The 24,282-nt window shown below is 37.1% G+C and overlaps 1 protein-coding gene across 3 annotated transcripts in view; it reads left to right on the plus strand.

Annotated features, from left to right (window-relative positions):
- Positions 1-4,877: 4,877 nt before the first annotated feature.
- LVRN (laeverin) overlaps positions 4,878-24,282 on the plus strand; it is a 128,387-nt gene continuing 108,982 nt past the window's right edge. For 2 of the 3 annotated variants that reach the window (XM_081287221.1, XM_081287222.1), the window contains exon 1: positions 4,878-5,976. In XM_081287221.1, coding sequence (XP_081143347.1) covers positions 5,282-5,976 — 695 coding nt within the window. In that variant the 5' untranslated portion in view covers positions 4,878-5,281. The remainder of the gene's footprint in view (positions 5,977-24,282) is intronic. The other variant, XM_081287220.1, reaches the window with a different exon arrangement.

The raw sequence follows: 24,282 nt of genomic DNA on the forward strand, positions 1-24,282 counted from the left end.
AACTCACTGCCTTTTAGACCCCAAGGTTTCTGATAAGAAATCAGCTGATAGTTTTATTGGGTGGGGTCACTTGTATGTGATGAATCACTATTTTCTTGCTACTTTGAAGATTCTTTGTCTTTGTCTCCAGAGTTTGTGTTTATTTTTCTTAGAGTTTGTTGAGCTTCTTAGGTTTGTAGATTTATATCTTGCACCAAATATGGGGAATTTGGGGCTATTGTTTAGTTGAATAAGCTTTCTGTTCTCTTTTCACTTTCTTATCCTGGAAATTTCTACCATGCATATTTCATTCTCCTTGATGATATCTCACCAAGTTTCTTTGACTCTGTTTATTTTTCTGCATTCTTTTTTTTTCTTTCTGCTCCATATACTGAAAATCTCAATCAAACTATCTTCAAATTCATGGATGATTTTTTTTGTGGTGGTAAAAACTGTTATTGAGGATACAACCAAAGAACTGAAAATTTCTGCTCCATTTGTGTACAATGAATCAAAAAGCATTCTGCTGTCACGTATAACTGATTAGAATAAATAAATAAATAAGAAAAAACTGTTATTGAGCTGGTTATCGATTTTTTTCAATTCTAGAATTTCTATTGGTTCTTTTTTTTTTTTTTTTTTTTTTTTTTTTTTTTTTTTGGTGGAGGTCCTGGCAATTGAACACAGGGGGCCTTGTACATGCTAGGCAAGCCCTCTACCAACTGAGTTATATCCCCAGCTTCTCTATTGGTTCTTTGAAAATGCAATTTCTATTTGCTTGTTGATATTTTTAATTAGGTGTTATTCTCATTTTTTCTTTCAGTTTTTTAGATATAGCATTTTAATTGGTTTTTTAAATTGTTAATTTAAACTTTGCCTCCTTTTGGTCTAATGCCTGAATTTCTCAGGGACATTTTCTATTGACTGCTCTCTTTTCTTAGGGGTGGATATACTTTCTTGTTTCTTTGCATATGACCTAATTTTGTTATTGGAAACATCATTGAAAATGTACAACTCTGAAAATCAGATTTTCTTCCCTTTCCAGGGTTTATTGCTATCATCTTTTTCTTTCCCCTCTGAAGTAAATCAGTAAATTCTGATCCTTGCTCAGTTAGCTTAGTGGTCAACTAATGACTAGACAGAGATTTCCTCAAATGATTAGAACTTATAAGCCTACCAGTTTTTAAGAAAGGTGTGTGTGTGTGTGTGTGTGTGTGTGTGTGTGTGTGTGTGTGTTGAGGAATCCTCCCAAAGCTCAGCCAGGCAGTTGACAACTCTGCCTTAGCCATCACATTTAACTTAAGTATTGCCTCAAGATTGGCTAAAAGTGAGAGCTTTTAGATCCTTCTCAGGTCTTCTTTGAGCATGTTTTATAGTTTTGTGTGTGTGTGTCTTTTTAGATTTTTAGAAATGAATTGGAGCTTTTCAAAGCTCCTTATGGATATTTTTTCCTGAGCTTTTCCTTTTAAGTCTTTTGATGAGCTTATTATTTGCCTCAATTGTTTGCCCACCTCCAGCAGCAATATTAAAAAATTGCCTCTGGTTGTTTTCAACCAAAGACCCTGGGGAAATACTGTTCACTGGGTGAACTCTAATCAGGTCAAATAAAGTCAGTCTAGCAAGTGTATCTTCCATTTGTTATGACAATTCTCTGAGAATGAGGCTTTAAAGGGGCTGCAGCACCTTTCTGTTCTTTCCGGGGGCTGCCAGCTGCTGTTTTTCACCATGCTTGTAAGTTATTAAATTTCAGTTTCTAAGGACCTGGAAAGATAGAGAGAATAGCTCACTTCTTTTTTACTGAAATTTGACAGTTTTCTTGAATAAACATTTCTAGAATTGTTGCAAGCCTTCAGTTAAGTTCCAGAGTTCTGCAATAATGAATTTTGACACTTTTCCAGTGTTCACATGAATTCTAGTGGGGGGGGGATTTTCAGTTGTCCTTACTATGTTTTCATTCTGGAATATGGCTTTTGACTATTGGCCAATTTATGATATAGTGATTAAATTTCTCTGAATTTCTGAATTTCTCCCTGGAGACTCCTAGGGTTGGTTTCTTTACTAATGTTTTGCAACTGAACTTACATGTTTTACAAATGAGGCTTGATTATTTAAAGGGCCTAAGAGTTTCTTCTTTGAGATCCCTGTAGACAAGATTTCTCTTACAGAATTTGGTGGTTCATGCTGGTAATATGGAATGGTTCATTTGTGCAAATAGGGGCCCTAGGGAGTTTGCACAATGGATATTTTCCTGACCACCGGTGTTTGCCTGTACTCTTCTTTTTCTTGCTGCACCATATCCTTGCCTTTAAATAAAAGCCTGCCTGACTCTACTCTGATAAAACCTTTCAAATAACCCAACTTGGGTTATTTGCATATATCCATTCAATATAATGCTATGCAGCTGTAGAAAACAATGGGAAATATATCTGTGAAATGATATGCAAAAATGGCCAATATATTTTTTAATAAAAATATAGGTGTAGAACTATAATATAGTACACTAGGAGATAAATACATGGGTTTGTAATTGTATTTATTTGCTTTGCATGAAAAAATACTGAAATGATACACACACTAAAAAATTACTAATAAGTAGTGGAAGCAAGATACTTCAACTTGATTTTCATAAGTTTTTATTTTCAAACTTATGAATATAATACCAATTAAAATGGAATTTTAATGTAAGATTAGAAAAAGAAAAATTAAGTCAAGGGACCCAAGAGGTATAATAATGTATTAAAGTGGCTCATAATAAGTACTAAGAAATAAAGATGGAAAAATAATAGACATGCCAAAATATAAACATGAACAACAAAAGTAAATAGCACAAAATGAATAGATGAAGTTTTACCTGGATATCATATAAAAGGCTTTGATAATTGCTTCTTCTCAGAATTTCCAAAAAGCAGTGCACATGGCATTTTGTGCAGGCTGCTTCATTTTCTTGGGGGCTGTTCTGTGTATTTTGCAAAGTTTAGTGGTATTCCTGAACCCTACTCAGTAGATACCACTAGCACTTCCTTCCACCAGTTGTGACAACCAAAACTGTCTCTAGAAATTGCCAAATGGGGAGGAAGCACCAAAGTCACATCCAGTTGAGAATCACTGTTTTGACTAATCTCAGTAATAATTAGATTTTCTGAGAGGCTCATTAAAAACATTTAAAATTTTTCTAGTGAATATTTTCATTGAGATGTCAAATACTTTCCCAGTTTCTTAAATTGTTATCATAATCCTGATTTAGTCGGGATGCTACTGTATAAATTCTTTTCAGTAACTTTAATAATTTATCAGAAACATTTTTTTCTTTTTTTAATGAGATATTTAAAATGTTGAATCATTGGGTCTGATTTTGAAACTTCTTGTGTTGGATCCTATCTCTATTTTTTTGATGTTAGAGAAATAGAATCAAAACTCGCATTCACATACACATTTTTCAGTACAGTTTCTTGTAATTGAGGGGTGAAACATGTCTAATGTGTTTGAAGTAATCCTGTTACTGACTTTTTTTCTTTACTTGTCTGGAATTCTTGAAATCTTTCAAGAAATTGTCCAGAGGTTGGTAAGGCCAGCAATTAGTTAAATAATTCCACGTCTGTCTCAATTCCCATCTGATGACCTAAACCCAGAGACCCTGCCAACTGCAGCAAATCACAATTCTGACAGCTCAACTTCTGGTAGGTATGTAGAAATACAGGAGGCTTCTCCCTCAGCTCTATCCAGCATCTTCTGAGAGTGATGCATATGGTCATAAGTACTTTAAAATGGTTGTTCCATTTTTGAAGAAAGTAACCCAAGAATCTAGAACCAGGAGACTGGCTCATAGATTACAGCACATCCCTCCACCGAGTTTAGAGTCAAATCTACTTCCACCTTCCTGTCTTCTTCCAGAGGGTTTATTGTTAATGTGATTAATTGTAGTTATGGGAGGGAGCGAGGAAGCACACATTTCCCCCAAGAATCACAGTGGTCTACCCTGTTTCCAAATTCAAGTGAAAGGGATTTCATTATTGGAAGAGAGATACAGGCAAAGCACGAAAGTGAGGCCAGTTGTATAACTGCGACAGAATAATTATTTTCATTCTGGGGGGGGAAAAAAGGACCGTAAAGACAGGATGCTCCGAAATGAATCTTCAACTTACCATGGGATCTTAACCACAGTCCCTTCCCTCTTCCCCGACGCCTTCAGATACTTGGAATCAATTCTCCCGCGTGCGTGCGTGCAAGACCAAGCGCACCGCCAGGAACTCGCCCAGGATCACCGGCTAAATAGCAAACAGATGCCTGGCAAGCCAGAGACCTCACTGACGAGGGCACAGCTTGGGAAGCCTGTTCCAGCCCAGTGGTTTCCGGGTGGAAAGGCTGTCTGGCCGGCTTGTTTTATCCTCTTTGCTTCAAATGGGCGGGTTTCGAAAGCAGGAATAGAGTCCCCCTCGCCCCCAGCAAAGCTGCGGAGAGTTAGATCCAGCTCCGGGCAGGGAAAATCCCGCCGCAGAAAATTGGGGAAGAATGGAGGCTTCCTTGCTCCCCCTTCCCGAGGTAAAGCAGCCCTCCCTTCCTTTTCTCCCTTGAACTGCAGACTAAGTGCTCACATGGTTTTTTGTCGACCCCTCCTGCAGCCCAGCTTCCTAAATTCCGGAAAGACTCCAGGACCCCAAACCTTGTTTCCAAGTTCTCATTCTCTGTTCCAGCCTCATGCATCCTGTCTTAATTCAGGAGGCGAATTTGGGGGCCATAGTTTTGGCTTCAGATATTATGAAAGCGCAGTTGCCTCTCTCGGTGTCATTTCAAAGCGTTTCCCCAAATATTTGGGCACACGAGGCCCAAGCTGGTGGCCAAAAAATTTTATTGCCGGGAGCTCGTCGTGGTCAAGCTTGGTATCTGACCCTTCTGCGACAACAAACAGGGCACACCCCAGCAATTCTGAACTCCTCGAAAAGGTCCAGATTAGAGTTTGGTTCTACAGCTCCCGCCTGCACTTATCCCGAATGCTTCTTCTGCGGGGTCATTCACTTTGGACCCCCAGGGGCGCGCATCTTGGTGCGCCGGGTCCGCCTCTTCCCAGCGATCTGGTGGGGCGGGTTGGGTAGGCTGGGACCTGGATCTGATTAACTGGGAGGGGGAAGCCCTGGTCCCAATCACTTTCTTCTGTCGCAGTTCTCCTAGGCTTCTCGAGGAGGAAGGTAGTACAAGAGAGAAAGGGCGGAGAGTGTGGGGGGTCCCACCAACCAATACCCTCGCTGGGGATTGTGTCTCTTATGCTATCTCCAGTATCCTATCTCGCCAGCGCCACACTCGCGTTATGGAACCCCCCTCCAGCTCTGGCTTCTATGTGAGCCGTGCGGTGGCCCTGCTGCTGGCTGGGCTGGCTGCCGCACTCCTGCTGGCGCTGGCAGTGTTAGCTTCTCTGTATGGCCACTGCGCGCGTGTCCCGCCGTCGGATCAGCGTAGCCTAGAGGTCCCAAACGCCGCGTCCTTCTCTCCCCTCGGGCAGGAGGGGCCGTCGTCAACGCAGGAACCCCGCACTACTAGTGAGCCGCAGGTGACAGCCACCTCGAAAGACTGGCGACCTCCGGGCCCCTGGGACCAGCTGCGCCTGCCACTCTGGCTGGTGCCGCTTCACTATGATCTGGAACTGTGGCCCCGGCTGCAGCCCGATAAGCTCTCCGTGCAGTTGCGATTCAGTGGTCGAGTGAACATCACGGTGCGCTGCGCGGTGTCCACTAAGAGACTGCTGCTGCACAGCCTCTTCTTGGACTACGATCGCGCTGAAGTGAGGGGTCCCCTGTCCCCAGGCACTAGGAACGACACCGTGGGCCGCGTGCCGGTGCATGACGTGTGGTTTGCTATGGACACTCAATATGTTGTGCTGGAACTCGGTGAAGCTCTACAGCCTGGTAACCGCTATGAACTGCACCTCAGCTTCTCTGGCCCAATATTCCAGGAAGTCAGGGAGGGGCTCTTCCTCAACACGTACACCGACCAGGGCGAGCGCAGGTAAGGGCTGCTTAGCCCAAATCCCCTGTGTCCCTCCTCTGCGTCCTGGAGCAGGCTGCAGATCCAGCTGCCCATAGTGTCCAGGTATTCACTTCCTGCCCTTCTTATAGGCATTTGCCTCTTGGACTTTTTCTTCCAGAGCCAGAGAACGAACGCCTCCTTTCTCTCATTTCCTCCTGAAACTGCTAGAAGTTAAAGTTTCCAGACCTAAGTTCCTTCTCTGATTAGTTTTCTTCACTATCCTGCCCATCCAATTTGAGGTCTCTGCCACCCCAAAGGTTCATCGTTTTCTCCAGAAAGCCCCTTTCTCTCCAGCCCAGAATTTCTTCACCCTCCTACTCCCGAAAAAATCCCTTGCTACTCAAAGATTGGTGCTCTGACCAACAGCCGCTCTAATACCTGGAAGTTTGTTGGAAATGCAGATTCTTAGGCTCTACTCCTAACCAAGGGGCTCAGAATCTTGGGATTTTAACGAAAAATTTAACGAAATTCTTGGGTGTTTGCGGGCGTTAAAGTTGGAGTAGCGTCGGGTTAAAGCGCCCTTCTCTTTCTGAGGTTCTTCCCTACCCAGAGCGCTCTAGGTGCTCACTTCCCTGCTCTGCCTCTTTTTTGGGTCACTTTTTAAGAGCTGCTCTTGCAACAAATATACCCACATCAGAAGTGTTTGTTTCCATGTCCTTTGGTTTTCTGCTAAGGCTTGCTCTCCACAACTTTGGGATTCATCCCCTTCCACTACTGTCTGGGGCACTCATCCCCTGGCAAGTAGCATCTTCCCCTACCCTTTCTATATTTTGTCAAGCTCTGCAGAACGTCAGAGATGGGTACTTCTGAGATTCCTCTTCTGGGAAAAACTAAATAAATACAAGCTATGACAAGACACGTCCTCTCTGAGTTTCAAGCCCACACAAAGAACTTGTGTTCCTTTTCCACTCCTTTGAGATAATGTCTCCCAAACGGGGTATTTCCAGCCCTGTTTAAAAAAAAAAAAAAAATCATCCCTTCCTTACTCTGCCATCAGAGTGGCATATATGGAACAAAGGAAACAGTTTCTCTATTTTTTTTTTAACCTGCCATCTTATCCTTCATTCATTCAGTGGAGGAGCATTTGTGGTTTATAGGACTGCATGTACTTTACCCATTGTTATTAGAGAAAATGTTCTCAGAGGTTCTGGGAAGGGGGGACAGTGAACCTATTAAATCACCTTCTAAACAATCTCTTACACTTTCTTTTCCAAAGTTTCAAAGGTTTTAAATAAGTTTAATGATCTGCCTTAGTGGATATGTAATCTGTAAGTTTTGTTTTTAAGGACAGTATGCTTGTTTTTTTTTTTCAAAAATGCATTAATATTTGAAAAATAGTCTCAAAATTTTCTCATTAGGATGATGTCTTACCCAACTCATACACATGTAGACCTTTTGGAATCACTGTATTTCAGGGTGCAAGATCTTTCAGAGAAAAAAATGGAAATTCTGCATAGATATCTGACAATGTTTTGTTTTGCCACCCAGTAAATCTTAATTTGTTCATCCATATCCCCTCCCTCCCTCCCTTTCTCCCTCCCTTCCTTCCTTCTTTCCTTCCCTCTGTCTTAGTGGGAGTATGACTCAGACAAAGTAGCAAACATGGTAAAGGAATACATTTCTCTCTTGTGCCAATCAACTCTAACAATAAGTAGAAACCGTGCTTTCAGAACATTAAAATTGAGGTAGAGGGGCTGGGGTTGTGGCTTAGTGGTAGAGTGTTCTTCTAACACATCTAACATGTGCAAGGCCCTGGGTTTGATCCTCAACACCACATTTAAATAAATAAATAAGATGTATTGTGTCCAACTACAACTAAAAAATAAAATAAATATAAAAAAATTGAGGTAGAGTTTCAAACTTGTGGTGTTTTGGAAGAGATATAGCCAAGAAGTTTTCCCTTTGGTCTTTGCATTTGAAATCACCAGGAAAAGACAGCTGTAGTTAAACATGAAGCCAAGGTCATGAAGATCCTGGTATGACAAATTTGGGGATCCCAACAGATCTGTATTTGAAACTGAGCTGTGTGAATTAAGCCAGTTCTTAGCCTCTGTGAGTCAGTTTTCTCATTCATTCATTTCATGGAATAGATATAATAACTGTCAACTTTTAGAATATTGTAAGAATTAAGTGATAAAGGAGGTACACAGCTTGGGCAGTGGTACCAGCTATCATAGGTCAGGTCATCATTGTTGGCAGCAAACAGCCCCCTCATTATCTAAACATTAAAACTGTCAAGTTCCTAGATTTGAGTCTGAAAGGTCCCAGACAGGAACAAACCAGGGGCCAGGGAACTGAGGAGTTATTATCACATTCATATAGAGTTTTTTTTTAAATTAGTTGTTCAAGACAATACAATGATCTTGACATATCATACATTTGAATCCAATAGGGTATGAATTCTCATTTTTCCACGTGTACAGATTGCAGGATCACATTGGTTATACAGCCACGTTTATACATACAGCAATCCTAGTGTCAGTTATATTCTGCTGCCCTCCCTATCCCCCCTCCCCTCCCCTCCCATCACCTCTCTCTACCCATTCTACTGTGACACTTATCTCTCTCTCTTTTTTTCTTCCCTCCCCCCTCACACCATCATATATGTATTTTGTGAAACCATGAGGGTCTCCTTCCATCTTCCATGTAATTCCCCTTCTCCCTCCCATCCCCTCTCACCTCTTTTCCTTGTTTCATGGTAATCTTCTTCTCATGCTCTTCCTCCCTACTCTGTTTTGAGTCACCTCCCTTATATCAGAGAAGACATTCGGCATTTGTTTATTAGGGATTGGCTAACTTCACTTAGCATAATCTGCTCTACTGCCATCCATTTCCCTGCAAATGCCACGATTTTTTTATTTTTTAGTTCTGAGTAATATTCCATTGTGTATAAATGCCACATTTTTTAATCCATTCATCTGTTGAAGGGCACCTAGGTTGGTTCCACAGTCTAGTTATTGAGAATTGTGCTGCTATGAACATTAATGTAGCTGTGTCCATGTAGTATGCTCTTTTTAGGTCTTTTGGGTATAGTCTGAGAAGGGGAATAGCTGGGTCAAATGGTGGTTCCATTCCCAGCTTTTCAAGGAATCTCCATACTGCCCTCCAAATTGGCTGCACCAATTTGCAGTCCCACCAGCAATGTACAAGTGTACCTTTTTCCCCACATCCTCGCCAGCACTTATTTTTTTTTTCATTATCTTTTTTTTATTGGTTGTTCACAACATTACAAAGCTCTTGACATATCATATTTCATACATTAGATTGAAGTGGGTTATGAACCCCCAATTTTACCCCAAATGCAGATTGCAGAATCACGTCGGTTACACATCCACAATTTTACATAATGCCCTATTAGTAATTGTTGTATTCTGCTACCTTTCCTATCCCCTACTATCCCCCCTCCCCTCCCCTCCCATCTTCTCTCTCTACCCCATCTACTGTAATTCATTTCTCTCCTTGTTTATTTTCCCATTACCCTCACAACCTCTTATATGTAATTTTTTTTTAAGAGAGAGTGAGAGAGAGGAGAGAGGAGAGAGAGAGAGAGAGAGAGAGAGAGAGAGAGAGAGAGAGAGAGAGAATTTTTTTTAATATTTATTTTTTAGTTTTCGGCGGACACAACATCTTTGTTTGTATGTGGTGCTGAGGATCGAACCCGGGCCACACGCATGCCAGGCGAGCGCGCTACCGCTTGAGCCACATCCCCAGACCCTTATATGTAATTTTGTATAGCAATGAGGGTCTCCCTTCATTTCCATATAATTTCCCTTTTCTCTCCCTTTCCCTCCCATCTCATGTCTCTGTTTAATGTTAATCTTTTCTTCCTGCTCTTCCTCCCTGCTCTGTTCATAGTTGCTCACTTATTATTGTTTGACTTCATAATGGCTGCCATTCTTACTGGAGTGAGATGATATCTTAAGAGGTTTTAATTTGCATTTCTCTGATTGCTAGAGATGGTGAGCATTTTTTTGTGTACTTGTTGATTGATATCACTCTTAGCAATTATAAAGGAGTAGAGATAACACCATGCATCTTATATGATTATAATGGAATGAAACTGGAAATCAACGTTAAAAGAAGGAGGGAAAAATCCTACATTATTTGGAGAATGAACAATATGTTACTGAATGATCAATGGGTTACAGAAGACATCAAGGAGGAAATTAAAAAATTCATAGAAATAAATGAAAACACAGACACAACATATGGGAATCTATGGGACACAATGAAAGCAGTTTTAAGAGGAAAATTCATTGCTTGGAGTTCATTCCTCAAAAAAAAGGAAAAACCAACAAATAAATATTCTCACACTTCATCTCAAAGCTCTTGAAAAAGAAGAGCAAAACAACAGCAAATGTAGTAGAAGGCAAGAAATAATTAAAATAAGAGCTGAAATCAATGAAATTGAAATAAAAGAAACAATTGAAAAAATTGACAAAACTAAAAGTTGGTTCTTTGAAAAAATAAATAAGATCAACAGACCCTTAGCCATGCTAACAAAGAGAAGAAGAGAGGGAACTCAAATTACTAGCATACAGGATGAAAAAAGCAATATCACAACAGACACTACAGAAATACAGATGATAATTAGAAATTATTTTGAAACCTTATACACCAATAAAATAGAAGATAGTGAAGGCATTGATAAATTTCTTAAGTCGTATGATCTGCCCAGATTGAGTCAGGAGGGTATACACAGCTTAAACAGACCAATATCAATTGAAATAGAAGAAGCCATCAAAAGACTACCAACCAAGAAAAGCCCAGGACCGGATGGGTACATAGCAGAGTTTTACAAAACCTTTAAAGAAGAACTAATACCAATACTTTTCAAGCTATTTCACAAAATAGAAAAAGCGGGAGTACTTCCAAATTCATTCTATGAGGCCAACATCACCCTGATTCCTAAACCAGATAAAGACACTTCAAAGAAAGAAAACTACAAACCAATATCTCTAATGAACATAGATGCAAAAATCCTCAATAAAATTCTGGCAAATCGGATACAAAAACATATTAAAAAGATCGTGGACCATGATCAAGTAGGATTCATCCCTGGGATGCAAGGCTGTTTCAATATAAGGAAATCAATAAATTTAATCCACCACATCAATAGACTTAAAGATAAAAACCATATGATCATCTCGATAGACGCAGAAAAAGCATTCGACAAAATACAGCATCCCTTTATGTTCAAAACATTAGAAAAACTAGGGATAACAGGAACTTACCTCAACATTGTAAAAGCTATTTATGCCAAGCCTCAGGCTAGCATCATTCAAAATGGAGAAAAATTGAAGGCATTCCCTCTAAAATCTGGAACAAAACAGGGATGCCCTCTTTCACCACTCCTATTCAACATAGTTCTTGAAACACTGGCCAGAGCAATAAGACAGACAAAAGAAATTAAAGGCATAAAAATAGGAAAAGAAGAAATGAAATTAGCACTATTTGTGGATGACATGATCCTATACCTAACGGACCCAAAAGGTTCTACCAAAAAACTTCTAGAACTAGTAAATGAATTCAGCAAAGTGGTGGGATATAAAATCAACACTCATAAGTCTAAGGCATTCCTGTATATCAGTGACAAACCCTCTGAAAGGGAAATCAGGACAACCACCCCATTCACAATATCCTCAAAAAAAACAAACAAACAAACAAACAAACTTGGGAATCAACCTAACAAAAGAGGTGAAAGACCTTTACAATGAAAACTACAGAACCCCAAAGAGAGAAATTGAAGAAGACCTCAGAAGATGAAAAGATATACCTTGTTCATAGATAGGCAGAATTAATATCATTAAAATGGCCATATTACCAAAAGTACTCTATAGGTTTAATGCAATGCCAATCAAAATCCCAATGGCATTCCTCACAGAAATATAAAAAGTAATCATGAAACTCATCTGGAGAAATAAAAGACCTAGAATAGCTAAAGCAATTCTAAGCAGGAAGAGTGAAACAGATGGTATAGCGATACCAGATTTTAAACTATACTACAGAGCAATAGCAACAAAAACAGCATGGTACTGGTACCAAAACAGGCAGGTAGACCAATGGTACAGAATAGAGGACACAGAGACCAATCCACAAAATTACAACTACCTTATATTAGACAAAGGTGCTAAGAGCATGCAATGGAGAAATGATAGCATCTTCAACAAATGGTGCTGGGAGAACTGGAAATCCATATGCAACAAAATGAAATTGTATCCCTTTCTCTCACCATGCACAAAAGTTAACTTAGAATGGATCAAGGAACTAGGAATCAAACCAGAGACTCTGTATCTAATAGAAGAAAAAGTTGGCCCTAATCTCCAACTCGTGGGGTCGGGCTCCAAATTCCTTAATAGGACACCTATAGCACAAGAGTTAAAATCAAGAATCAACAAATGGGACATATTCAAACTAAAAAGTTTTTTCTCAGCAAGAGAAATAATAAGTGAGGTAAATAGGGAGCCTACATCCTGGGAACAAATTTTTACCCCTCACACTTCAGATAGAGCACTAATCTCCAGAGTATACAAAGAACTCAAAAAGTTAAACAACAACAACAACAACAACAACAACAACAAAAAATAACCCAATCAATAAATGGGCCAAAGATCTAAACAGACACTTCACAGAGGAGGATATACAATCATATAGAGTTTTAATTTTGCAAGAATTTTGGACATTGGTGTAAAGCACCATGAATGAACTTAACATTACCAAACTATGTTCTTTAAAATGATAAAGATGGTAACTTTTATGCTATGTGTATTTCCCCAGAATTACAATTTTAAAAGAGAAAAACATTGTAGATCAGTGAGTTTAGAATGCAATTCATAAAACTTATGTATTTGAACAATTGCCTCAGGTAATTCTGATGCTCACAATCAGTGCCTCACATTTTTATTTTAATTTGAAGCAATTATATTTACCAAAAGTTGCAAAAATATTACAGAGAGGTCTTATGTTCTCTTTATTCAGTTTCCTCAAATGGCTATATCTTACACAATTATAGTATAATATCAAGAGTAGGAATTATAGTACATATCAAAAACAGTATATATAGTTTTATGTCATTTATCACATGAGTAGATTTTTGTAACTACTACCACAATCATGATATAGCACTGCTCCATTACCTTGGAGTTGGTCTTCATACTCACTCCCACCCGTCCCCCCACCATCCTAAAACCCTGCAACCTTTAAAATCTATTCTCTATCTCTGAAATTTTGTCATTTTTATAATGCTATATAAGTGGAACCCGACAGCAAGAGAACTCTAGAGATTGGCTTTTCCTCACTGAGTATAGAGCATTCAGAATCCATCCAAGTTATATCAATAATTTGAACTTTTTTAATGGATTAGTGCTCTTCCATGATATGTGTATATACCAGTTTCAGTCATTCACCTATGGAGGGATATTGTTGTTGTTACTAGTTTTTGACTATTACAAAATAGCTTCCATGAATAATTATGTTCAGGTTTTTATTTGAACATTAGTCTTTTGTTTTTTAAAATTTGTTCTAATTAGTTATACATGACAGTAAAATGCACTTTTATACATTGTACACATATGGAACACAGCTTCTCCTTCCTCTGGTTGAGGAGTCACACCAGTAGTGTAATCATACATGTACATAGGGTAATAATATCCATCTCATCCCATCATCTTTCCCATCCCCACACCCTCCCCTTCTCTTACTCCCCTCTGCACAATCCAAATTTCCTTCATTCTTCCCTACCCACTCCTCCATTATGGATTAGCATCCACTTATCAGAGAAAACATTCAGCCTTTGGTTTTTTTGAGGTTTGGCTAACTTCACTTAGCACGATATTCTCCAACTCCATCCATTTACCCGAAAATGCCATGATTTCATTCTTTTTTTTTAATATTTATTTTTCAATTGTAGTTGGACACAATGCCTTTATTTTATTTGTTTATGTGGTGCTGAGGATCAAACCCAGGGCCTTGCACATGCTAGGTGAGTGCTCTACCACTGAGCCACAACCCAAGCCCAATTTCATTCTTTTTTTTTTTAATTTACTTTTTAGTTGTAGTTGGACACAATATGTTTATTTATTTATTTTTATGTGGTGCTGAGGATTAAATCCAGGATCTCGCATGTGCTAGGCAAGCACAAACCCAGCCCAATTTCATTCTTTTTAAAGACTAAGTAATATACCATTGTATATGTACCACATTTTCTTCATCCATTCATCTGTTGAAGGGTACCTGGGTTGGTTCCATAGTTCAGCTATGGTGAATTATAGCTGCTATAAACATTGATGTGGCTGTATCACGCATCACTATGGTATGCTGATTTTAAGTCCTTTGTGTATAAACCAAGGATAACTGGGTCAGATGGTGGTTCCATTCCAAGTTTTCTGCACCAGTTTGCAGTCCCACCAGCAATGTATGAGTGTACCTTTTCCCCCACATTCTCACCAACACTTATTATTGCTTGTATTCTTGATAATTGCTATTTGACTGGAGTGAAATGAAATATTAGAGTAGTCTTAATTTGCACTTCTCTAATCACTAGAGATGATGACCATTTTTAATATGAACATAAGTTTTTATTTCTCTGAGTAAATGTTTATAAGTGTAATTGTTGGTTGTGTGGTTGTGGCATATTTAGCCTTTAAGAAATTGCCAAACTATTTCCCAAAGTGGCTATGCCATTTTATATCCCCACCAGCAATGCCCAAGTGATAGTTTCTCTGCATGCTGGGCACTTTTTGATATTGTCACTATTTTTATTTTAGTTTTGCTGATAGGCATATAGTGATATCTCATTGTGGTTTTAATTTGCATTTTGATAATGGTTTGTGAGGCTACATATCTTTTCATATGCTTATTTACTGCCTGTATATTATGTTCAATAAAATGTCTCTTCTTGTCTTTTGCCCATTTTCTAATTGAATTGTTTCTTCGTTACTGTTGAATTCTGGGAGTTCTTTATATATTCTAAATCTGAATCCTTTGTTAGATGGATATGGTTTGCAGATATTTATCTCAGTCTGTAGATTGTCTTTTAATCCTCTTAATAAGTCACAGAACAAAAATGCATAATTTTTGATGAATTGAGTCTATCTATTTTTTATAGATCATGTTTTTGGTATAATATCTTAAGAATTCTTTACAAGCCTTTCATTCTGCAGTTTTTTCAATATTACCTTTGATAGTTTTAAAAAATTTTTGGTTTCCATTTAAATATATGGTTCATTTTGAGTTCATTTTTATATCAGAGGGGATGTTTAGGTTAAAGTCCCCCCCCATGGATATCCAATTGTTTCAGCACCATTTCTTGAAAAGACTATTCTTCCCACCCCCTATTTAATTGCTTTTGTAACCTTATAAAAAATGAGTTGCCTCTATTGTGTGAGGCTTTTGCTGGATCCTCTATTCTGCTCCATTGGTCCATGTGTCTGTTCAGCTAATGCTACCTAGTCTTAACTCTTATGGCTCCATAAGGCTTAAATTTGCCTTCTTTTTCAGAATTACTTTTTAATTATTTTAGTTCTTTTGAATTTCCATAATATTTGATGATATTATTGTCTGTGTTTACTAAAAAAATGTTGTTTGGGATTTTGAAATACATTATGTTAAACCTCTATATCAATCTAGGGAGAACTGACATTTTAATATGCTGAGTTTTCCAGTTCATCAACATGGAATGTCCATTTATTTAGATCTTCAATTTATTATCATTTTAAATACTTAAGTCCTATATACATTTTGTTAGACTTAGATTCAAATATTTAACTTTATTTGAATGATTGAATATTTGGTGTTCTCACTCCTTTTGATGAGAGCAGTTGTTGTAAGTAAGGGAGGATAGAGAGGACTTCCAACATAGGGAGAAAGGCTTGGAGGAGAGAGAAAAGGACAAGTAGGGAGAACAAGTGTCTTTAATTTTCACTATCCTCTTTCTGACCGGAAATAACCCTCAGACAAATTTTCCTATGAGAATAGTTACTTCGGTAATGTTCCTAGGAAAAACCACCTGGAAAATGGGGAAACATGCTTGGAAGGGAAGAAGGCCAATTCAGAGTGTGAGATCAAAGAAAGTCCTATGGAGTAAACTTCTGGAAAGTATGAATCATCTCTCAAACCTGTCCCTATTAAAAGCAAGGAAGCAGTAGTATTTGTTCCCTCCACATTGGTTGTAGATTGGCCCTCAGACTTAGTTAATTCCCAGATACTCTGTTCTTTAGAAATGTATGCAAAGAAGTTTTGCAAGGAGTTTGTTCTTCCTTTTATGATTGATATGACTGTGAAGGCAATGTTCCAATGTTCTAATTCATAGAATAGAAGTAGCTTAGGCCAATAGGCCTAGATAGTACAGGTGGTCCCTGTGATCTTTTTGAGGCCAGAGGGTATCTAAACTTACTCATATGGCTGAGGATATTGACTGGAGAGTTACAGAGGGGCCACTATACTACAGATCAAAATAACTGTTACAATGAATGCTGTAGAAATGGTTGCCCAAAATATAGTTCCAAAGAGAGTTAGAGCCAGGTTCAAATGATTGGCCGTGCAAGTAAGAGCCCACACGAGGGACATATCACCACTGGGATCCACTGCATCTTGACTATTATGAAGAAATGGTTCACAAGTCACACTAGTACAGAAAATGTGGTCCATCTGTCTGGTGAATTCAAGAAGTCCTCTCTTTTCAAGAGGCCTTCTCTTTCTATCCCCTTTTCCAATATGGCATTTGAGTATATAAGGAAATATTATCAGTTTTCATGTCCTAAGGAAAGAGTCAAGAAAGAGAGTTTAGACTATCCTTTTGAATAAGATTGATTTAAACTGATAAAGAAAATAATTGGTAAGCTTGCATTTTTTTTCTGTACTATCAGTGAAAACATGGGTCCCAGAGAATGAAGAGATTAGTTATAAGACAGTTTGTTTTGCACGTCTGAGTTCTTGTAAGTAAATTTTGATGATACTCTATAATCTTCTCCAAGAAAAATAAATATCTGATCCAGAAAAATGACCAGAGTTATAACATTTTGATTCATCCAAAGCTTCTAAGCAATTATTATCAATGACTCCATAACACATTGCATTATGAAACTATTCTTTGTACCCACTGCTTCTGACCTTTGGAACACATTGCAGAGAATGTTCCTATATTGAAAGCCAGTTAGCTTATTGAAGATTGCTTACTCATCTGATAATAGTTGAATTGGGAAAGTAAAAAAAAAAAACATTCTTTTCTTGTAAGTACTATATAAATCACTCAAATATTTCAGAACTATAGAATGATTATAGGTTGACTTCCACCATATTAAAGAAATAAGGAGGCCTTTTCTGAAATTATCACCGTGAGGGTAAAACTAGATATACCACTACTGAGAATATTTGGGGACTACGTTCTGTTTCTACCCCTTGAAGATGAGCTTGCTCCTCCCGGAGACCCTTTTTCATAGTACTTAACCCAATGAATTAATTGAAACACTTGAAATTCCTTCAATAGGATGATATTGTATCATTGCTAGTTATGCAAAAAATTTTACATCCATATATTCATTTAATATGTGCAAAATTGACGTAAGGAAAGTTTGAACATAAGAGGCACAGTATCTAACACTATGAAAAATAATTTATAGCCAGGCATGGGGGGCACACACGCCTGTAAGCCTATTGGCTTGAGAGGCTCTGAGACAGGAGGATTTAAAGTTCAAAGCCAGCCTCAGCAATAGTGAGGAGGTGCTAAGCAACTCAGTGAGACTCTGTCTCTAAATAAAATACAAAATAGGGCTGGGGATGTGACTCAGTGGGTGAGCGCCCTGAGTTCAATTCCAGTACCAAATAATAATAATAATAATAATAATAATAATAACAACAACAACAACAATAATAATTTATGAACAATAACAAGGGTCACCTCCCTTTGTTGTTGGCATGAGAAGGCGTGTTCAATCTTGAGAGGGTTTGGAATGAGATCTTTAAAGTTAACATGCAGGAAATGCCTTCCTTTTGTTTAAGAAATCTGAAGTTCAGATTTTCACTTAGAAATTTCAGTCCTTTCTGAACTTCCCACAGCATTTTTTGGAGAAAAGAATAAGAACTAAGCAGGCTGTATTCTATGCCCCTCATCTACTCTCTTTCTTCCTATTCCAGTTGTTTAATAACTAATGTTTATATTATGTATCTTTTCCTATCCTTTTACTTTTAACCTATATGTGTCTGGATATTAAAAATGAATTTCTTATGGAAAACATAGAGTTGACTCTTGCTTTTTATACAGTCTAACAATCTGTCTTTTAATTGGTGGTAAACTGTTTATGTTTGATTTAATTATTGATTTGGCTGGGCTTAAATCTACACCTTGCTCTTAGTTTTCTATTATCCCATCTGCTTTTGCACTCACACCTGTGCTCGGTCTCTCTCTTCTTCTCTTTCTTGCTTCTTTTTGATTGAATATTTTTAAAATTCCTTTGAATCTTAACTCTTGGCTAATATGTTCTATTTGGGGAGGGGGGATATGTGCATGGGAGGATTCCTCTAGTGTTTATAATATGCATCCCCAACTTACTATAGACTAGAGTCAAATGTTATCTACCACTTCATAAATAATCTATGAATCTCAGAACCATTTCCTTCCAGGTTCTATTATCCTTTGTGCTATAGTTGCTAAACATTTTACACTACATAGATTATATATCGCCATATATATGTATATATACAATCCCTAAACTACCTCTTCCTTCTTTTCCTCCTCCCTCCCTTTCTTCCTTTTCTTTTTTCTTATTTTGAGACAGGGTCTCCTTAAGGTTGCTGAGATCAGCCTTGAACTTGTGATCATCCTACCTCAGCTTCATGAACACTGGGACACCTTAGCTGACGTGTTTGCCCTGCAATGGGCACTATGGATGACTTTTGAATAAAAAAATGAAAAAGTCTCTTTGTTTACTTTCATCTCTAGTGCTCTTCATTTCTTTGTGCACATCTAAGTTTCCATACTGTTTTGCTCTCACATGAAGAACGTTAATATTTCTTCATATTCAGGTCTAATAGTGATAAATTCCCTCAGCTTTTGTTAATCTAGGAAGTTATTTTTCCTTCATTTTTGAAAGAACTTTCTGCTGGATATAGAATTATAGGTTGGCAGATTTGTTTTTACTGTTGTTTTTAATTTCAGCAATTCAAAGATGTTATTTTATCACCTGGCTTGTATAATTTCTGCAGAGATGTCTGTGACTTTAATTTTTATTCTTTTATATATGATTTGCCTTTTTCTGTATCTGTTTTTAAGCTTTTTCTTTATCACTTGTTTCAAGAAATTGATTTGCCTCAATGTGGTCATCATTGGTTTATCCTGTTCAGGGTTCATTGAGTGTCTTATATTTGTGAATGTAGAGTGCTTATAAAACTTTCAGACATTATTCTAACATTTTCTTCTGTCTCCTATTTTTTACCTATTATCCTGGGATTCCAATTACCAATTTGTCTGCTTCATCATTCCCTAGCATATCACTGAGGTCTTTTTTCACTTTTTAAAATACTTTTCCTCTGTGTATTTGATTTTGGGTAGTTTCAATTGCTCTGCATTCATTTTTTTTTCAATCTGCTTTTAGTCCCATCCAGTGAAATTATCATGCAAGACATTGCATTTTTTTGTCATTAAATTTCTACAGGGGCTGGGGATGTGGCTCAAGCGGTAGCGCGCTCACCTGGTATCCGTGCGGCCCAGGTTCGATCCTCAGCACCACATACAAACAAAGATGTTGTGTCCGCCGAAAACTAAAAAATAAATAAATATTTTTTTAAAAAATAAATTCTACATTTTTATGTAATTCATTTTGTTCCTTAATACATTAGTATTTTGCTTTATATCCTTGGGCATATTGGATTTATTTGTAATTATTATTTAAATGTTTTTGTCTGCTAATTTTAGTATCTCTGTTGTTTTTTATTTCATTTATATTGACTTCATTTTCTCCAGATAATCATGGACATTTTTAAAAAAATATTTATTTCTTGGTGCAGATGGACACAACACAATGCCTTTATTTTTATGTGGTGCTGAGGATGGAACCCCTGTCCCACCCGTGCTAGGCAACCGCTCTACCGATGAGCCACAATCCCAGCCCTCATGGACATTTTCATACTGCTTTCTTTTTCTAGTGATTTTTGAACATTTGTATTGAAGTATAATTGACATACAGTACACTGTATGTACTGAAACAATACAACTAGAGAAGTTTTAGCATGTATCTGCAAATGTGGTAGTAAAAATTATACCACAATCAACATAATGGGAATGTCTATTGCCTCCAAAGTTTCTTATGTTCTTTATAATCTCTCCTTTCTCCACTTGAGGCAACCACGCACCTGCTTCCTTTAACTGTAGATTAATTCACACTTCCTGGTGTTTCAAATGAATGGAATCATATAGTTTTTCTCATCTGACTTCTTTTACTCAGTAGAATTACTGGTCATATGGTAGGTGAATGTTTAAGTTTTTCAAAACTATGAAACTGTTTTCTAAAGCATTTATTTGACCATTTAAAATTTCCATGAACAGTGTGGGAAAATTCTAGTTACTCCACATCTTTGCCAACACTTAATATTGACAGACTATTCCATTTTAGTCATTTGATGTATCAGGCTTTTAGTGTTACATCTGAGAAAACATTTGAATATGAATTGAATTTTTCTGAGTTTTATTACATCTGAGAAAACATCTCAACATCATAAATATTTCCTTCTATACCTTCTTCTGGAAGTTTCATAGTTTTAGGTTTCATAGTTATAACTAAGATTCATTTAAAGTTTTTTTATATATATGATAGAAGGTATGAATTGAAGTTCTCTCTTCTTTTTATTTATTTATTTTTTTGGCATTTGAAAGTTGAATTGTCACACCAAACTGTTAAAAGTTTGCTCTTTCTCCATTGATTGTTTTTGTGTCTATGTAAAAAAAAGGTCACTTGTCCATATGTATATGGGTGTATTTTTCAATTCTTATTCTATTTCATTGACTTATTATTCTATGCTGTCTTGATTATTAGCTTTAAAAATATTCTTGAAATCAGGTAATATTCATTTCCCAATTTTGTTCTTTTTAAAAGTTATTTTGGGTACTCTAGGTCCTTTGGTTTCCATATAAATTTCAGAATTATCTTATTAATTTCTAAAAAAGAAAAGGAATGAGAAAGACTGCTGAAATTTCAAGTGAGATTGCATTGAATATATATAAACATTTGGAGAGAATTAAAAAATTAAGGAGTGGGATAACTGGGTCAAAGGTGGTTCCATTCTAAGTTTTCTGAAGAATCTCCATACTGCTTTCCATCGCAGTTGCACCAGTTTGCAGTCCCACCAGCAATAAGTGTGCCTTTTCCCCCACATCCTTACCAACACTTATTATTGCTTGTGTTCTTGATAATTGCTATGCTGACTGGAGTGAGATAAAATCTTAGCGTAGTATTGATTTGCATTTCCCTAATTACCAGAGATTTTGAACATTTCTTCGTATTTGTTGATCAATTGTATTTTTCTTCTGTGAAGTGTCTGTTCAGTTCCTTAGCCCATTTTATTTATTTATTTATTTATTTAGTGTGTGTGTGTGTGTGTGTGTGTGTGTGTGTGTGTGTGTTAAGGTTTTTGAGTTCTTTATATATCCTGGACATTAGTGCTCTATCTGAGGTGCATGTGGTGAAGATTTTCTCCCATTCTGTAGGCTCTCTTTTCACATCATTGTTTCCTTTGCTGAGAAGAAGCTTTTTAGTTTGACTCCATCTCATTTGTTTATTCTTTATTTTACTTCTTGCACTTTAGGAGTCTTATTAAGGAAGTCAGTTCCTAAGTCGATGTGGTGAATATTTGGGCCTACTTTTTCTTCTATTAGGTCCACTGCACAGCAATGTTGATTAAAATGATAATTACTCATGACCCAGAACACTCTATTTGTGCTTTCTTTTAAGGAATTGACAGGAAATAAAGGAACTTCTTGTTTCTCTGCAAATAAAAAACAATTTTGAATTTCTAATTGTTTATTGCTAGTTTTTTTTTTGTGGTTCAATCTTGTATGATATAAACGTATCAAACTTCCTTGCTAGTTTTTGCAGCATTTTTTTGTGAAAAGAATGTAATTTTCTCTTATATTTTCCACATCGGTTATCACACTATTTTCAAGTAAAGATGATTTATTTCTTTTCTAGTTTATGTGGTTTTTGTCTTATTTTAATGGATAGTGCCTTTGGTACAATATTTAATAGAAAAAAAATAAGTGAATATATCCAAGCATCTCCCTTATTTTATTGCAAAAGCACTTAGTCTTGCATCATTAATTCTTTATGTGAGTTTTCTTTTCTTATTTTATTTTTTGTAGATATCTTTGAATAGATTGAGGAAGTGCTTTCTGAATTTTTAATTTTCTGAGTTTTATTGGGAATGGATGTCAGATTCTGTCAATTTTTTTTCTGCATATTAAGATGATCTTATGATTTTTCTTTAGTTTGTTAAGTTACATTGATTTTTTTAAAAGTTGCATTTTTGTAATAAATCCACTTGGTCTTCATACATTAGCCTTTTTATATATTATTAGATTTGTATGCTAAAATTTTGTTTAGAATTTTTGCATCTGTGTTCATGAGAGATCCGGACTTTTTGTTTCCTTGCAATGTCTTTGGGTTTGATAACAAAGTAACATTGACTTTAAAGAATGAATTCAGAAGTATTCCCTCTTCTTCAATTTTCAGAAAGAATTTATGTAATTTTTATTACCTTTTTCTTAAATGCCTGGATGAATTTCACCTGTGAAGCCATGTGGGCCTGTGAATTTCTTTGTGAAATGTTTCTTAACTGCAACTTAAATTTACTCAATAGATATAGGGCTATTTAGATGATTTCTTCATGAGTGAGGTTTAATAGTTTGTATCTTTCAAAGGACTTATTCTTTTAAACAAAGTTGTCAAAATGTTTTCTTTTTATTATTTTAAATTCAGAACCACATTACTTCTTTCATTCCTGATACTGGTAATTTATATCTTCTGTCTCTGGGAGCTGGAGCCCTTGTCTGGTACTAATAGGGAACAGAAAAATGTGAATGACGGGAAAATGAGGTTAAGGGAATAATTCTGTAAATGGGGTCTACTGCACTGACCCCAAATGCTTTCTCTTTTTCTTTTTTTTTTTTTTAATGTAACTTACTAGCAGTCATGCCTGGCTTAGATCAACAGAATATGTTTGTTACACTCCTCAGCAAACAATCTGTTCACTGCAAATGAAATGCAGAACCAAAATGCTGATGAAAAAGAGCACAAGTTAGGGGCTGAGATTGTGGTTCAATGGTACAGCATGTGTGAGGCACTGGATTCAACCTTCAACACCACATAAAAAGAAATAAAATAAAGGTATTGTGTCCATAAAAATCAAAACAAACCAAATCCTACAAGTTACCCTTAGTAAGATAAGGGCACTTTTGTGACCCTTACAAAGACCAGATCCCAGAATGCAGGCAGATAAGGATAATTCACCCTAACCATAAACTTGATAAGAACAAGATTCAATTAAAACTGGTCATCATGGGCCAAAGTGAATTAAAGTTGGGATGGGGACTTAAAAGTCTGTTGTCCATCACATTCCACCATCATTTCTAACCCCATGACCCCTTCCTTCCCCTCCTACCCCTCTGGCCTAACTAGAGTTCATCTATTCCTCCCATGCTCCCTCTCCCTATCCCACCATGAGTCAGTCTCCTTATATCAGAGAAAACATTCAGCATTTGGGTTTTTGGGATCGGCTAACTTCACATAACATTATCTTCTCTAATTCCATCCATTTACCTGCAAATACCATGATTTTGTTCTCTTTTATTTCTGAATACTATTCCATTGTGTATATATGCCACTTTTTTTATCCATTCATCTATTGAAAGGCATCTAGGTTGGCTCCACAGTTTAGCTATTGTGAATTGTGCTGCCACAAACATTGATGTGGCTATGTCCCTGTAATATGCTGCTTTTAAGTCCTTTGGGTATAGACTGAGGTGAGGGATAGCTGGGTCAAATGGTGGTTCCATTCCCATTTTTCCAAGAAATCTCCATACTGCTTTCCATATTGGCTGCATCAATTTGCAGTCCCATCAGGAGTGTACGAGTGTACCTTTTCCCCCACATCCACACCAACACTTATTGTTGTTTGTCTTCATAAGAGCTGCCATTTTGACAGGAGTAAGATGAAATCTTATTTTGATTTGCATTTCTCTAATTGCTAGTGATGATGCATTCCACTGTCATATATAAATAAAAATTAATTAAGAAAAAA

Source organism: Spermophilus citellus (assembly GCF_964194105.1).
Source record: "Spermophilus citellus genome assembly, chromosome: 1".
NCBI classification, from domain to species: domain Eukaryota; kingdom Metazoa; phylum Chordata; class Mammalia; order Rodentia; family Sciuridae; genus Spermophilus; species Spermophilus citellus.